At 28.6% G+C, this 18221-nt stretch overlaps 1 protein-coding gene across 3 annotated transcripts in view; it reads right to left on the bottom strand.

Annotated features, from left to right (window-relative positions):
* Positions 1-18221, bottom strand: part of LOC123270218 (potassium voltage-gated channel subfamily H member 8) — an 80008-nt gene that overhangs the window by 4735 nt on the left and 57052 nt on the right. For all 3 annotated transcript variants that reach the window (XM_044736183.1, XM_044736181.1, XM_044736184.1), the window contains exons 5-15: positions 14747-14874; positions 13063-13294; positions 12825-12988; positions 11156-11369; positions 10877-11056; positions 10592-10791; positions 10043-10292; positions 4696-4958; positions 4256-4404; positions 2089-2248; positions 1457-1889 (exon numbers count right to left, since the gene is read on the bottom strand). In XM_044736183.1, coding sequence (XP_044592118.1) covers positions 1457-1889; positions 2089-2248; positions 4256-4404; positions 4696-4958; positions 10043-10292; positions 10592-10791; positions 10877-11056; positions 11156-11369; positions 12825-12988; positions 13063-13294; positions 14747-14874 — 2373 coding nt within the window. The remainder of the gene's footprint in view (positions 1-1456; positions 1890-2088; positions 2249-4255; positions 4405-4695; positions 4959-10042; positions 10293-10591; positions 10792-10876; positions 11057-11155; positions 11370-12824; positions 12989-13062; positions 13295-14746; positions 14875-18221) is intronic.

Below are 18221 nucleotides of genomic sequence, written 5' to 3'. Positions count from 1 at the left end.
TCACTTGAACCAAGAAAATATTTTTCTTCCGAATTATTTTCTTGAGCGAAAAAAATTTGTTTTTTTGACACAAGAAATTTCACTTATTCCAACAAAATTAATTCCTTGCTTCAAGAAATACGTATCTTGATCCAAGACAATTTATTTAAGTCAAGAAAATTTTCTTGTTTGGAGGAAATTTCTCTCTTGCTCCAAAAAATTATGTTCTTGACAGAAGTAAATTTTCTTGTCTTGAGAAAATTTCTCTCTTGCTCCAAAAAATTAAATATCTTGATGTAAATTTTCATTAATATTTTTATTAACTAACATGTCAAATGGGAATATGTATAATTGCGATCTAAAATAATCTAAAATGGGTATCAAATATTCAAGAGAAAAATTTTCTCAAGGTAAGAAAATTTTTTTCTCAGCTGAAGTAGGTGGTGCTGCTTCCCCAACGTATCTAAGAATCTTGATCAAATATAAAAAGTTATTGTATCAAGTATTTATGATAATTTGAATTAAGAAAAAATTACTTCCACCAAGAATAAAAATTTCAAGAAAAATTTTGACTTCGGCCAAGACAACTTCGGTCTTCCTTCGGGCACCCGAAAATTTACTTGAGCCAAGAATTTTGCTCTCGAGTCAAGAAATCTTTCTTTCTGTGTATTCAATGCAAACAAACAAACAAACAAACAAAATCAAATCTTTCCTCTTTATAATATTAGTATAGAAGAAGTATAGATAATCCCCGAATTCGTTTATAGTGATACAATGGTTCATTATTTACTATTAATTGTCATAAAATTATATGGAGTCAGTTAAACCAGCAGTCCCGGGGACGATTGAACTATTCGGAGAAGCATGGGACATGCGCGCGCATCTTGACTCTACGTGAAAAATACTCAGGGAAATAACCTAATAACAATTTGATGAATTGAATTTATAATAAATATTTTTCTTGAATTAATTGTTAATTTATATAAAATGATATCTGTGCATTGAAAATGTGCAATAGTAATAGTAACAAGTAACAATTAATATATTTTATTTATTAAAAGTTCGGGTTTGAGTTTGAAATATTATTGGTTTCATTGCCCCCAAGCGGGGATCAATTGAACCATTCGACGCGATTGCATAAATGAATAATTTTTTTAAGAATTCACGTTGTTTATTGACTAATTTATGGATTGATAATGATAGTAGACATAATAAACTACTATTCAAAAAAAAAATTATCATTTAGTTTTAATTCGAATAATAAAATATTGCAAAACTTTTTTTGGTTCAATTGAACCCCCTCCTCCCCTACTATCTAATTTGATATTTTTACGATGTTCTTGAAGTACACAGACGTGTTTATGATCCTATAGTAGTTAGATTCAGTATGAAATCTCTTTCCATTTCAGCTGCCGAATAGTCTTTTTCTTGTCTTCTAAGTGCGGATAAGTTTAAAAGTTAAAAAGTAAAAACTTACCGGTTTGAAAACGTGAACACTCTTGTAATTGTGGAGTACTACCGCCATGAAATAGCGGAAGAGGTTCATAAGGAGGCGGTGGTAAAGAAGACGGTGAAGAATTTGTGGAATGATGGTACTCTTGTTCGCTAACACCCTGAGAAGTACCGATCAACTCAGGATCTAGCCCCAGAATGACTAAAACTTTCTGAGGATTATTTTTCACCCATTCTTCGTGGCTTTGAAGATTGGGAGCTGAATAATTATCATCTGTCTGAGTGCTAGCATCCATGAGCCTTGTAGGTGGACCCCACGACAATTCGTCTGGCAAATAAGACGAGCTCTTTGCTAGCAAACGATCCTCAGAACTGCTATGCCCCGTTGGAGTCGGCAAACTCGGATTGCTTCGAGGCGTACGTACCATTAACTGCAGCGCTTTAATTGCGTTTCTCAACTGTGAGTTAATTAGAATAAATTAATAAATTGCATATTATATGTATGTTTTTGATTGTTGCTATTAATTAAGTTTAATTTGAATCGTAATACTCTGTAACTAACTGAGTAACAAGAACTGTTATGTGATGTTATTTAATATAAAGTAACATCACTGATTATTGTTTAGTAATATTTATTAAATACATGTGTATACTTACTTCGTCGCTTAATGTAATAACATCTTCATGCATCGTTGAAACTTGCGTCGCCTCGAGCCGTTCATTCGCATCGCGATTATGATCCTCCAACGATTCTTGAGTAACTACTTGTACTCGATTTCTCAACCCTCCTCTTACAAGTCTTCCAACTCGATCACTTCTATATTCATAATTTTTTTTCGATAAACTATTTTTAATAAATATATTATAAAAAAAAATTAATAATAATAATAATAACCATTTACAAATTTTTTTTTAACAAATTAAGACAGCATTCTACTTTGAAACATTATAAAAATTCAATTTTCATTTTTTTAATATTGTTCTAAAGTAAATATGTTCTACAATCTCTAAAAATTTTTAATCAATTCATGCAGTTCATAATTATACTTTTTCTTACCTCAAATGTACACAGTAAAAAATTTTTCGTCATTTTGTAGAGTGTTAAAATTTGTGTGTTGAGTATTACACTCTAGTGTGTAGAATTTAATATTCTCATGTGTTGATTTAATAATTTAACACACTAGAATGTTAAATTCTACATACTAGAGTGTTATATTCAACACACAAATTTTAACACTCAACAAAATGACGAAAAATTTTTTACTGTGTATATAACTACGTTAGCGGGCTAAAAAGTTTTATTTAAGCGAAGAAGTTTCTTCATTTAAAATACCAGAAAATTTTTTTTAACAGCCAAGTTTTTAATTCAAGAACTTCTATATGAAGCATAAAGTCTTTTTTTAATACAAAGTTGAAAAAATCCGAAAATATTTTTACTTATAAGTAATCTGTAGATTGAATTCTTAACACAAGTCGGTAATGTCTTAAACCAAACTTACCGCGAGTAAGTTTGGATAAAAAAATTAAAAAAAATTCCTAACTAAAAAAAAAAAAAAATTCTTGGGTAGAGTGTATGTATATTTTGTTTGAAAACAGAAAAGGCGTTTCTTGGAGTAAAATTCTTCTGGAAAAATTTCCACCCATTCAATAATTATAAGAGTAATCCTCTCGAATTCAGGAAATTGAATATTTTGAAGCAAGAGTGGAATCTTGAAGAAAATATTTTCCTTAAATCCAGAAGTTTTTTTTCTTTGTAAGTCTTTTAAGGAAATTTTCTACTTTAAAAATTCAAACAAATTGAATTTTTTTTTTTCCATTTTTCGAGGGTAAATATATTCAAAAATACTTTTTCAAAACTTGAATTCGATTTAAGCAGTCTAATTATACTTCTTTGCACCTTAAACGTAACTGCGTGGGCGTACTAATAAATTTTAAAAAACTTTGAAAGCGTTTTTCTCAGAAATACGCCTTTACATCGCTTGTTGCTAAATTTCGGAAACTACTGAATCGATTGTTATGAAATTTTCACTACATATTATGTACACTTGTATCAATTGAGTAAACTAAAATTATTCAAAAATTTATATTTTTACTACTTTTTTTTTGCAAAAACCAGTGAAAAAAAAGACATGCAATTTTCTGTCTTTTTTCGTTTATTTGCCGACGTTCTGTTATATTTTGTGTAAATTAAAAATTCTTATTTAGCTGGTTGCTAGTGATGTATTTAATCCAAAAATTCAAAAATTTTCTATTTTCAATGGCCCATTTTTGAAATTTTAACACCAACGCAGACCCACTTACTAATCAAGGCGTGGTATTTAAATTAGGTTTTTGTATGTCAAAAAGGCATAGAGTATATAATTAAAATTTTTTTAATGTAATTCAAGAGTGACTTGCTATAAGCCTGACAAACCCTACATCAATATCTTTATTCATAATCTCATTAAAAATTGTTCAAAATAAAAATTTTTAAGCACTCAAAGTAAAATGCTGCCTTAAAAATTTTTTCAATTTTACCTAAAAATTAATTATCTAAAAATTTATTTAATTAAAATTTGATGACACTAAAATTAAGAGACATTTAAAGAATTTTAGGACTTTTGTATACAAATTCCTATAAAAAAAATTATTTTTTAAGTTTCGAATGTAAAAACTAAAAAAAATACAATGAATGCAATTTTTTAAAAATAACAATAATTTTTTTTTCAAATAAAACTAAAAAATGATCATTAATTTGCAAATTTCTAAAATTATAAAAATTATTATCATTGTTAATTTGTAATAAAATAAAAAAAAAAATGAATGAATAATTAAATTAATTAACCTGAATTTATGCCGTGGACTAGTAATGTGCATAGGTGATCTATTGGCTGGTGATAACGGGGACGTTTCACCATCTTCTGGAACATTTTCATCATCTTCACTGATGGACGGCAATGTTAATGACGGTACTCCATTCATATCTGACTCTTGCTGTAACAAAAACCTTAATTAAAATCCCATTTTAATGTAAAAAAAAAAAAAAAATTACTTCGAATTAATTTTAATTATTTCCGCGCTTTATATTAAAGACCATGAGTCGGCACTTAAAGTAAAAAATTTTCTGCTTTAAAAAACGCGAAAAAAAAATCGAGTAAATTATAAGGGATTTCCGTAGTCTCTAATTGAGATAAATTTAGTTTCAGAGCTTTTTTTAACGTCAGCTACAGTGATAAGGTATCATTTAAATTTAAAAAGCCAAAGAAATTTATTGAAGCATCAAACCTCGACTTCGTAGCCTTCACGCAAATTGTGCGTCAGATCGTGAATGATTTCCCGGGCAAATTGATGCTGATACTCCGGATAGAGACGTAGAACATCAATAAGACCTTGTATATGGATACACTTAAGATAGCAGTATGTTAGGGCTTTCACATCACAACTTGATTTAACAATAACGTCGACGGCGCCTCCTGATCCACCGCCACCTCCATTTGTGCCATGTTGAAGGTGTACATCTATATCACAGCCTACTAGATCACCTTTGCCTAAAAAAAAATTCAATTCATGAAAAGATCTTCTTCTTTGAAAACGAAGAAAAATTAACATTTTTTGCACGACTCATAATGCGGAGAATTAAATAGTACTCTACAGTGAGAGTACCTAAAATTTTCTTTTTCTAAATCAAAAATCTTTTTTTCAACCAGAAAGTTTTATAATTTTTATATTCTTAAACAGATAATTCAATCAAGATTGATTGTACAATTTTCAAAAATTTATTGCGTGTAATACAAACGAGAAAATCATTAAGATAAATTAATAAATTTGTTCCTGTCAAGAAATAGAAAAATGTTCGTAGCTTGGAACACGACAAGTTATAAAACATTTATTATTTACGTTGATACTCATTTGTTTCCTAAAAGATTTATGTGTAGTAAAATTACAATTTTCGACATTCAATCCTTAAAAAAAAATCAAAAATTAAATTTTCGAAATGATACAATATTTATTTTCAAATGCATAAAAATTCAGTTTTTGGAAACATGATAAATTCAATTTTTGAGAATATGAAATTTTAATTTTTAAAAAATATCAAAAATTTAACTTTTGAAAATTTCAAAAGTTCAATTTTTAGAACTATAACATTTAATTATTTGAAAGTATCAATATTTTTATTATTTTTAAATTTTGATTTCTTCAATTTAATCATTTAGAAATATAAAAAATTTCTTTTTTAGAATTGGGAAATTTAAGTTTTTGAAACCATCAAAATTGATTTTTTTTTAATATCAGGATTTTGAATTTTTTTAATTTGATTATTGGAAAAGATAAAAAATTGAATTTTTGGAAATTTAAAGTTAAAATGTTCGAAAGTATCGAAAAATTAATTATTTTGTTATTCTCTTGTCAGTTCACGGAACAATTTTTATATCATCAAATAGATAATTGCATTCAATAAACATTAATTTTTCAATTTTTAAAAATTTATTTAATTTACCAAAACGAGAAAATCATTAAACTAACAACTTTGCTACGGTTACGCAATAGAAAATTCTTCGTAGCTTGGATACACGATAACTTTACAAAAAATTCATTATTTACGTTATTTTATTTTTAATAGACTTGTTTTGTCCCTTTTATGATTTGGTATCTCAAACGTTTATCTAGCTCGGTGTTATTAATAGTAATTAAAGTAATTAATATGTAATAGTAATTAAAGAAAAAATGACTTGGTACTTTCTTTGTAATTATACACGGTAAAATTTAGTTCTTTATGCGCGTATGCATTATAATAAGCTGGAACTGAGTAAAAAAATATTTTAAATATAAACTAGCGATCTACAGTCACTATGTGGCTGCCGAGATTTACGAATTATAAATAAGAAAACTTTGGCTGAACGATTTTTCGATATTTATAATTACACTATACACTATTTGGGTGCTTTTTGAATAAATTTTGAAAAACAATAGGGCTATCACAGGATCAATTACACTGTAAAAAATTTCGGAGTAAAAATGAACCCGAATCACTTTATTTGGCCATGCAGGGTGAAATAACGGTGTAAAATTTTCTCGGTGTAAATTTTCCATCCGTTTAAATTTAACACGATGCAATCTACTATTTTTTACACCATTATGTGTTACTCGATATATTTTTGTTTAATGAGCTACAACTGATCATTGAATATTTTTAATTACTTAATTTTTATCCTCAATTTATAACTATATTAGTATTATTTATATATTAAATAGTTTGTTGAGTATTTTAATATTTTTATGATTATTTATCTCGATTATATTATATATTGTTGTAAATAATTTAACAATGTACACGGTGAGAAGTTTATCGCAATGATTACCATCATGTATTTTTAATGATTACAGTTTTCAATGATAATTTATAAATATTATTTTACTTTCATGTTATTGGTTAAAATCTTGCAATAATAACTATACTATGACCATCGCGATAGTAATGATTGCTATCATCATATTAAATATATAATTACATAATTATATTATTTTTATACATTTTACATATTTCACAAACATCATATACATAAAAAATATGAAAGATTCACGTGGGTACTCAAATGAATTGTCTCGATAAGCATAACATCGGAATGAACTTATATTTTTAATGATGTTATATAATAATTAAGTATGACATTGTATCTTGTCAACTAATGATATTTTTAAAGAAATAAGCTCATTTCGATATTACACCCATCGATACCTTTTATTTGAGTACTCACATGAATTTTTTTTATAGTTCACAAATACTGTACAGTCGTCGTCATTGATTTGTAACGGTTGGTAATGATTAGAGTAAAATAAAAAATTCTCAATTTGGACATCTCTCACTAAAAATTTCAATTAATAATATGTTTGGAAAATAAAAAAAATAAACGAAACTATGAAGAAAATTTACATAAAATAAATAATTGTAAGCTCAGACGAACATAATTATAGAACTTTAACCAAAGAAAAAGTACTATACATAGAGATAATTAAAAATAAAAAATTCCTTTATTGTAAATCACCAGAGAAATAATTTGGATATTTAAAAATATATAAATAAAATATTTCAAATAAATTTGATATTTCAATTAAAAGAAAATCAATTAAATATCAGTCTCCTGATAATTACAGTCTTCAAAATAAACAATATCAAATAACTATAGCTAAATATAAAGACATTTACTAAAATATTAGATCATATCATTATACAAAATTAAAATTGAAAAGGCCTAAAATTAGAAAATAGTCCATCGAAGCAATTTAAATTTTTTTAAAATGGAAATATAAACAGAAGAAACAAAGGAAATTAAAAAATAATGACAAACCTAAATTCAGACAATTCGAATAAAAGAAATCAAGGTTATTTGACATATACACAAATGAACAACTCTGAATATAGAAAAGCTTTACAAATGAACATCTCTAATTATGGACAAGAAAATTCGGAAATCTCTCATAATGGACATCTCTCATTAAAGAAAACAAAAAAAAAATACAATATTTATAAATTAAAAAATTAAAAAATAAGTAATCGTTCAAAAAAATACGCTTTAACATAAAACCAAACTAAAAAGTAGGAATTTAATTTTTTTTTGGTAATCCAAAATTAATTTAAAGTGATTAATAAAAAAAAATCATTTTTATGTAAATAAGTGTGGGGATCAGATAGAAACAATTATTCAAGGGCAATAAACTCTGCACCAAGACAACTTCTTCGGAGAACTTTACTGAAAAATTAATTTTTATTAATCATAGGTAATGTACGATTTTTTAATTTTTAAGTAGATTTTTGAGGGGGGGTGGTGCCCATTGAGTATCAGCACCGGCACGTGCCAGAGTCACGGCTAATTGCGCGGTTGTAATTGCCATTGTGCCGGTACACGATGATCCGTTTTGATGATGCGCTGAATTTGATGATTGAGACGAGTCGCCCGCCATCTCGTCGTCGCTCAAATTGTCCAGGTCGTAGGAGTACGCGGTTGATGCAGCGTTCATCGCTGATGACTAGAGTCAATGACGAGGGTTATTCATGTCAAACTTTTCTTTCTTGACTACTAACGTGATACTATGATAAAATTCATAAAGATCAGTTCAATAGATAGATTTCTAAAAAATCTACCTAAAAATTAAAAAATCGTACATTACCTATGATTAATAAAAATTAATTTTTCAGTATTTATATATTATTAATATATTTTTAAGTTCTCCGAAGAAGTTGTCTTGGTGCAGAGTTTATTGCCCTTGAATAATTGTTTTTATCTGATCCCCACACTTATTTACATAAAAATGATTTTTTTTTATTAATCACTTTAAATTAATTTTGGATTACCAAAAAAAAATTAAATTCCTACTTTTTAGTTTGGTTTTATGTTAAAGCGTGTTTTTTTGAACGATTACTTATTTTTTAATTTTTTAATTTATAAATATTGTATTTTTTTTTTGTTTTCTTTAATGAGAGATGTCCATTATGAGAGATTTCCGAATTTTCTTGTCCATAATTAGAGATGTTCATTTGTAAAGCTTTTCTATATTCAGAGTTGTTCATTTGTGTATATGTCAAATAACCTTGATGTCTTTTATTCGAATTGTCTGAATTTAGGTTTGTCATTATTTTTTAATTTCCTTTGTTTCTTCTGTTTATATTTCCATTTAAAAAAAATTTAAATTGCTTCGATGGACTATTTTCTAATTTTAGGCCTTTTCAATTTTAATTTTGTATAATGATATGATCTAATATTTTAGTAAATGTCTTTATATTTAGCTATAGTTATTTGATATTGTTTATTTTGAAGTATGTAATTATCAGAAGACTTATATTTAATTGATTTTATTTTAATTGAAATATCAAATTTATTTGAAATATTTTATTTGTATATTTTTAAATATCCAAATTATTTCTCTGGTGATTTACAATAAAGGAATTTTTTATTTTTAATTATCTCCATGTATAGTACTTTTTCTTTGGTTAAAGTTCTATAATTATGTTTGTCTGAGCTTACAATTATTTATTTTATGTAAATTTTCTTCATAGGTTCGTTTATTTTTTTTATTTTCCAAACATATTATTAATTGAAATTTTTAGTGAGAGATGTCCAAATTGAAAATTTTTTATTTTACTCTAATCATTGCCAACCGTTACAAATCAATGACGACGACTGTATATATTCATAACTAATTAGTACTGATATAAATTAATTTTTGACATGTAACCACATTCATATGCACAAAACAAAATAAATAAATAAACAAATGTCGTTTATCGCGAAATTCGAATCTACTTAGAATTACTTCAAAAACTAATCATTATTAACTAATAGACATTGCTAAAAAGCATATGAAACATTAAAAAGGCACAAATTCAGGTCAAGATATTTCGAACGATAATGAATTAAATTTTAAAAACTCATTGTACCATAAAAATACGCCAGAAACAAAATTTTCTTTATACTCTCATAATTATAGAGATAACTTTAATAATTTACAATAAAAAATTTTTTCCTCTCTCATTTTACTCTATAAATTATTAATATAATATATTTTTATTGCAAATTCAATGAGCATTATAAGTCGTGCACTTTTAAATTTTCACTACTTTATTTTTATTTCTTACCCAAAATGGCGACGACCATTTTATTCTGCTCGACTTCCATAGAGCCGTTGGTTAAATAATAAATGTATGAGAGCGCGTCACCTCGTCGGACTAGATACTCTTCAGGTGCACAAAAATTGCTTTTTATATGGAGCGACAGCAATTTCCGACATCCCAGCGAGGCGGCTTCAAATATTGGCAAGCTTAATATCTCGCGATGTAAGTGCATTGACACATCACCGCGCAACTCTTCTGGAAATTCCCTCAAAGTCTGTGGATTTTTTAATTTCACAGAGAGATTATTTATCGGTAGAAAATTTTTCAGCTCAATTTTTATTAAAAATGGATGGTTCTATCGAATTTCTGAGGTGATTCCCGTTAATTTGACTACCCTCATTGCTATACTTGTGGTAGGTTTTGCCCAGTGTGAGGTCCGTGGCTAATCCGCGAATTAACCGCGGAATAGTCAAAAATTTCAAAAATAGGGCTGTGGGTAGTCATTTTACGCGGAATTTCCTCAGCTTTTCATCTAATATGATCACTATGCTTTTAAAAATTTTTGTTACTCACCTCGTGAATGTCAATCCCGTGGTTAAGTGACCAAGTAGTTTGAAAGTAATCTTGCATTCTCTGCTTGAGCTGGTCTGGGATTTGATGGAGGGTCAAGAAATCCTTTAAGTTCCGCCACTTGGTACGGTACAGCGATCTCCTAGAGTAAACCCGCTGAATTATTGCAGTCATGTTACCGAACACGACTGCGTGCATCAGAGCTGAAACGTTTAAAGCAGTAAAAGTAAAGTTTTATAAAAGTCAACATTTATGGTAACGGCAAAAAATAAAATAAAAAAAATGTACCTCCGATCAACATAGCGATTATCGAAAATATTTTCTCGTAGGTGGTGTTTGCCGATACGTTGCCGAAACCAACCGAGGTTAAGCTGCTACAGGTGAAATATAGCGCTGTGACATAACTTTCAGTCCGCGTTACATTTTGTACAGGTATTTTTAAACGATCGGCTAGTGAATGTAGCCAACCTATCAATTAATTGAACAGTTTATTAGTTAATCTATTTATTGGTTTGTAATCCACTTATATATAAATTTGAAATAAATAGTGACAGTAATTGAACTCACTGAGGTTCCATTCTTTATCGTTGTGCCTCCCTTCGCTTTCCGCGATAACATACCAAATACAAGCCAGCCAATGAGCAACCACTGAGAATGCTAGCATCAATAATGCCAATATCACTCCGCTGTACTGAGAGTACCGTTCCATTTTTTGAAATAACCGAGCGAGTCGTAATAGTCGGGTTAATTTAACTAAATGGATATGACTGTGGCCAGACTCCTGTGGAAATTTAAAATAAAAATTATGGTATTATTATTAAAGTCCTGTTGAAGTTAGCTCTGAAATTGGTTTTCTCGAAAGTTTCGGGGAATTTTTAAGATTTTCGAGTGTTGAATTCAAATAGCAAATTTTTAATAATTGTATTAAAGATATTTTGTTTAAATTTTTTTTTTTATTAATCTTTCAGCGAGCTTTGTATTTAGTTTTTGCTATTTGTTTATACTATTATTATACATTACCCGTAAATATGGATTACATTTATATATACATTGAGATTCAGAGCCGCGTCAAAAATTATAAAATAAAATTTAAAAACAAACTAGTAAAAAAATGACAAACAAATTATTTAATTTTCTTTAACGTTGGCTGAAATATTTTAGTTGTAATCTGATATATTTATAGTAATAATTATTATTTTCGTTGTTATTATGATATGGACAGCATAGAAATAGTATAAAAAAATATATGTGAAGTATATATCATTACAATTATTTATTTTTTTGTTCTTTTAATATTAAAATTGCCGATAAGTTGACATTTTATAATTGCTTTGTCGTTATTATTTGACAATAATTAACGATTAAAGTACATATATTTTATTTTTTTTAATTTCTGATATTTTTAATCGTCCGCTGCCGTTAAAATTATTGAAACACTTTAAATGTGTGCATGGCCCAAGCCGTGCCTTTATCACGCGATTATAATATTTTTAATTAATAGACTTTATTATTTATTTACATTAATTATTAATATACTTCAACAATCGATTAATAATATTTATTCTGAGGCAATTTCTGATTGTTTTGATATTCAACACTCAGTTAATTATTTTAAATATAAAATAAGAAAATAAAATCAAAGAAAAATAACAATATAAATTGAAAATAATAAATATTGTCTTTGAATGATTAAAAATTCATATTTAAATGCAATGTTTCATACAATTACGATAATTAATTGTATTATCAATTTATCAAATATTTAATAATAAATTTCTTTAATTGTTTGTATATTTAAATTTCAATTAATATTAACTAATCATCTATAATTTGTATAAAGATATGTTTCATTCTTAGAATTATTAAATTATTTTCATTAGAAAAAAAATAACTGGCAGTGTGAAAAAAAATTCAGGAGTTAAACATGAAGTAGGCCTTCAATTGCAGCAAGTATAAGCTAAGTATAAAAAAAAATTTGACTTGCGGAGCGGATACTAGTAGTTTGTACTTCAATCAATATTTAATAATAAATTTATTATATTTGTATACTTAGACTTCATAATTAATTGAAGAAGATTTATTGAAATTATTTGATTAAATGTTTACTGCTACCTCAATAAAACTTGGCCTCTCGTCTTTTTTGAGTAACTGGTCGTTTAAATGCCCGTAAATTAATTAAGAAACTTTCCATGAAATGATATTCATACCTAGGAAACCATAAATATGAATAACTTACCTCACCACTATAAACATCAAACGCATAGAGCAAGTCAAAAGGCAACGCAGCAAGCAGATCAATAAGAAACCATCTTTTTAAATAATTAATTGCTATTTTACCGCCACTTAGCACTACGTTCCCTTTCTTGCTGACGTAAGTCGTACGAAAATTGAGAAGTATATCTAAAGCACAAATGAAGAAATGAATAAATAATACATAAAAATAAATCAGTTTTATAAATAAAAGAAAAACTTACCGACAATAAAAATAGCCTCGACAATAACATCCGAAACTACGGTGGACCTTTCGGTGCTGACGAAGCTAGCATTGTAAGGAACCACTACGGCGACATAAATAGTGGCCACGAGAGTGATCCATTCCCAAGTTGTTCTGAATGATCCGTAGTGTCTTACAGTGAAGGATGATTTTTCAGCGGCTGAAGTTTTGTACTCTGGCAGGGGTGTCGCCGACGGGGAATGGAGAAGCGGCTACAGTTTTATTTTTATATTTATTTTTATCCTTGTTTATTCATTTATGGATATTTTTATCGCTTTATTATTCTTTTTTTTTTTTTTTTTTTTTTCAGTTATTAAAGTGTAAATTTATTTACATGCAATTTGTAAATTATTAATATTAATACTGAACGTTTTGCTCGCGTTTATTTCTACGAGCTGAGAAAAATTATATTAAGTGAAATTATATTAAGATAAATATTTTTAAGAGAATTTGAATTCCAAAATTTAATTTACTCTGTAAACTTTTATGTTTAAAAATTGAGGGGGATAGCCACTGTGGCGGTTGAAAAATTAGGTGATGTTCGAGAATTTTTTTGACTAGGAAAGTAAAAAAATTTGGGCACCAGATTTTTTTGTGCTGTTAAATGTACATTTAAGATCAATGTTCTAAATTTTCATTAAGAAATATCAAATCGTTATAAAATTATTAACATTCTTGTCCAGCCCAAAAAAAATTTCCCCTTCATGATTGCATCGCTATCTCGAAAACGGATCATCCGAAAAAAAATTTTTGTTATGTTATAATCGGTATGAATGTGGTTATCGTTGCACTTAGCCGATTTTTTTCATAATTTTGACTTTTTTTGGATTCAAATAGATTTAAAAATTCTTAAAAATCAAAATTTTCAAAATCGGCTTGGTACAACTTTAGCAACTATAAAGACAAACAAAACAAAAAAAATTTTGATAGTAGGTTGATATTTGTTTGAGTTATCGATGCGACCAATATAGTATAAAAAAAGTCGTTTTGAGAAAAACGCTTTTAAAATGTTTAGTCTATTTTACTTTCCACTACTCGAAAATCTTATGAAATATTTATACTTAAGAAGGGTTTACATTTTTTCTCTCTCTCGCCCTCTATTGGACAAACGAAAGTATCTCTGTCATACTTGTACAACAAATGGAATCTTAAAACGCATTTTATGCATAAATAAATGAAAATTTTCTAAAAAAGCGCTTCGCTTTTCGATAGATAATTTAATTATTTATCGAAGAGCGAAGCGTTTTTTTTCTAAATTTTATCACATACATGAGAAAAACACGTTTGAAAATCAACTATCAACCGCTCTTAAATCAAACTATCGACTTTTTTATTGGAGCGCTGAATGTGAATGACCGGTCTACCTGCTCTCACTCAAGTGACTATAACTCCGAAAATTTTTGAAATTTTGATCTAAAATTTTATACACATATTTCTTAAATGTACAAATTTTGATTTAAAGCAAAAAAATTATTTTTTTCGATTTATAGTGGCTATCCCCCCTAACAAATATAAATTTATGAAAAATCTTTATTTGTTTCATGATAAAAGAGGAGCCGCATTTCAAGATAATTACCAAAAAATTTTAATTAAAATGAAAAAAAAAAAAAATTAAAAACATCCACTCTAAGAAACTTTTTTACGTAACAAATAATTTACACAACCTTATTATGCAATTTATGCTTGCCGTCTTGATTGTAATGACCCGAGAGGGTATACAAAATCCCCCGGCTTCTTCTTCGTCCGCCATAATTAGGTGACGGTGCTTCAGGATCAATATCACCGTTTAAATCTAAATAGAAAAATTTGGTGTTATTAAAAAATTTAATATAATTCATCGAATTAACTCAGTCAGAAAGCAATAGTCACTCTCAATAATCGACAAGTGCTCGGTGGAATTCTAAGTGGCTATTTTACTGTTAAGCATTTATGCGTGCGTATAATATGTAATTATAATTAATTAATTAATTCAGAATATATATGTGTTCGTGTATGTGATCGGTGGATATTTTCTATAAGAGAATTAATTACAAGCCCAAAGTAATTTAATTTAAATTTCCAATTCAAATTATCTCTCATCATAATTTGTTATTTTTTAATCACATCACCCAAACCCGCCACAATTTGTCCGCTTTACGCAACCTGTTACTCTCTTGAAATATTTCATATTAGTTAAAAGATTTTTATTTTCATTACACTGGAAAAAAAATTATTTGATTCAAGGAAAATATTCTTGAATATTCAAGACTAATACACTAGGCTTCAAAACAAAAAGGACCCTACATTGTGCACAAATAAATACAACAAATGCACAGCTCACAATGAAAGTCATATTCAAACAGAAAAATCCGGAGACACGATAGTGTCTCGCGCCAAGTACACGTCCAATATACGGCGTGAGACAACGTGTCTCTATTCTCTCATCATATGTCAACACAACCTCCTCACATATTTAGCTCTATATTTTTTTATTATTGCTAAGACACTAACACTTGAGATCATTGTTAATAAGTTTCTTTTAACCAATTATGCATATATTACAAAAAATTATTGGATCTTAACAATTATTTAATATATCGCCAGTTTGAAAACTTTTGCTTGCGCCTGTTTTCGATTCTACGAGAGATTTTACAAATTTAGGGCGAATTTTCTTATTTCCAAATTGGCACCACTTAACCCTGTTATTCTACCATCTAAGTAGTTAATATACTAAGTACTGAACTTAGCGCCGATATAAGTAGTTGGTCTTTAGTTTAACATTTCAATATATGACAGTAGGTGGAGCCACAAAATCATTACCGCTATATTTTAGATATCACATTGGTTAGTCACGCGCGTCATTTAAAGTATTGTAGTAATTTTGTTTGTAATTAAATTATTACAAAAATTCATGCATAAAGAATCAGCTGAATTACTTGAGAAGTACATATTTGGAATTTTAAAATATTTATAAAATACTAGACGACCCGGTGAACTTCGTATCATCTACATATATTTGTGAAAAGTATAGTCAAAACTTGATACAAAATTTTTATTTACATTAAATGCAACATATTTATACACTTAATTAATTTTAAAGCTTTCCGATGGACTACATTTTTTATCTTTTCTTGCAGTGCGTAAATATATAAAGATGGTGGTTTCCCGACTCACGAACAGTCGTCAGGTCGTCTTCTCCTTGGTATTTTGAAACAATAACAATAAAAAATTTCTTGCGCACTGACAATCTGATGATAGATTTTATTCATTGGCTTGAAATTAATTTATTTCTTTTAACAACTAACTGACACTTTTTTTATTTCTGAAAACAAAACAGACCAAAAGATCGGACCTCACTTCACAGCTAGGAACGGACCCAAAGAGATCGGACCTCATTACTCAGCTCAGAACATTGTGTATTGGAAAACTAAATTGTCGTTTTTAGTATTTTCTGTTGTTTATTATTTATGTTTTTCACCGTTTAAACTTCCCTGAACTTCCAAAATTTCCTGTTTCTCTTGAGATTTTATCAAATTTTATATCTGTAGGAACTGATATTTGAAGAATATGAATTTTTTGACAATTAATATCCCCGCACTCTTATGTGAGGGAGGAATTTCATAAGATCCTATTCGAGATGATTTCTACATTATAAATAAAAGATTCTTACAAAACTTCGAGTCTATAGAAACTATTGTTTGGAAATGATAGTTTTTCATTGCTGACGACCCCGCAATCCTTTTTGGGGTTAGAATTTGATAAAATCCATTCTTAGCTGAACTTAAAACTATACACGAAGATTCCTACAAAATTTAGAGTCTGTAGAAAGTTACAGTTTGGAGATAGAAATTTAACATTCTAACACCCACCCCCGCAACCTTTATTAGGATGGGTTGCTGTAAAATCCGTTCTTAAAACATTTCCGCACCACATATGGAAGACTCCAACTAAATTTGCCGTCTGTGGGATCTATAATTTGAAAATTAAAAATTTTCATTGTCAATATCTGCCCCGCAACCCCCTGTGGAGTGAGCTATCGTGAAATTCGTCCATAGATTATTTCTATATCCCTTACAGAAGATTCCTACCAAATTTGGAGTCTATAGGATCCATAGTTTAAAAACGGGAATTATTCATTGTTAACGCCCCCGCAATTCTCTTTGGGGGAGGATTTTTTGAAAATTATTATGATATACAAACCTTCTCCTGAAAATTTTGAAGACAACAAAAAAAAAATTAGCCCAATCGGTCCAGCCGTTCTCAAGTGATGCGTGGACATACATGCGGCATTTTATTTTTATTTATATAGATTTGATTATGTCACTTAATATACTCTTTACAAAAAAAAGATATATCCCACAAAAAACAGTTTCACTGTAAACCGCCGCGCCAAGTACACGTCCAACTATTGTTACAAACTATAATAATTCAATTTTTACAAAAGTGTGCTACATTCAATAGTGTGCTACAGTAGAGTGAGCAGCGTCTTTTTCTTGTGCTTTTTTGTTTGCTATTATTTCAGTTTGATTTTGTCTATTTTTTACTGTAGGGACAGTTTTTTGAACAGTAATTTTTCGGGAATATTTTTGACTATTAACTGTTATTGGGCATTAAGTGGTTCATTTGTTATTTGTGATCAATTTTAAATTGGTGCAGTTTTGAGGTTGGACTTTGCAGTTGGCTTGTGGGACTCTGTCTGTTTGGTGCTGCCATCTGATTGACTTATAGGAAAGGTGTTGTATTCATTATGGCTTGTGTGTTGTGTTTTTCGGAGATATCAGACTCGGCACACTGCATTAAAGCAAACTGCCATCTTCACCACAAGTTTCATGTATCATGTGTTAAACTTAGATACAACTTTGGATCCGCAGCTGATGCTTTAGATGCGGTACATCAACAATGTCCTGCATGTTCAGAAACAAACTCAATGAATTTATTGACATCGATTGCTGTTCACTTGCCCAAGCTAAGTAAACTTGATAAATTGGATAACCTTGAAAAGTCAGCGCAAGATTTACACACAAAGGTAGATGATATTATTTCTAAGCAGGCTGCACTAGATGCTAAATTTAATAGTTTGGAGAAAAGAGTGAGCGAGCTTGAAAATAAAGGATTTTCAGATGGCTCAAAAAAGGAGGCTGAGAAGATTTCAAGGGCAGC

The sequence above is a fragment of the Cotesia glomerata genome, linkage group LG8 (assembly GCF_020080835.1).
Source record: "Cotesia glomerata isolate CgM1 linkage group LG8, MPM_Cglom_v2.3, whole genome shotgun sequence".
Classification (NCBI taxonomy): domain Eukaryota; kingdom Metazoa; phylum Arthropoda; class Insecta; order Hymenoptera; family Braconidae; genus Cotesia; species Cotesia glomerata.
This window is presented reverse-complemented; position numbering and strand designations above follow the sequence as displayed.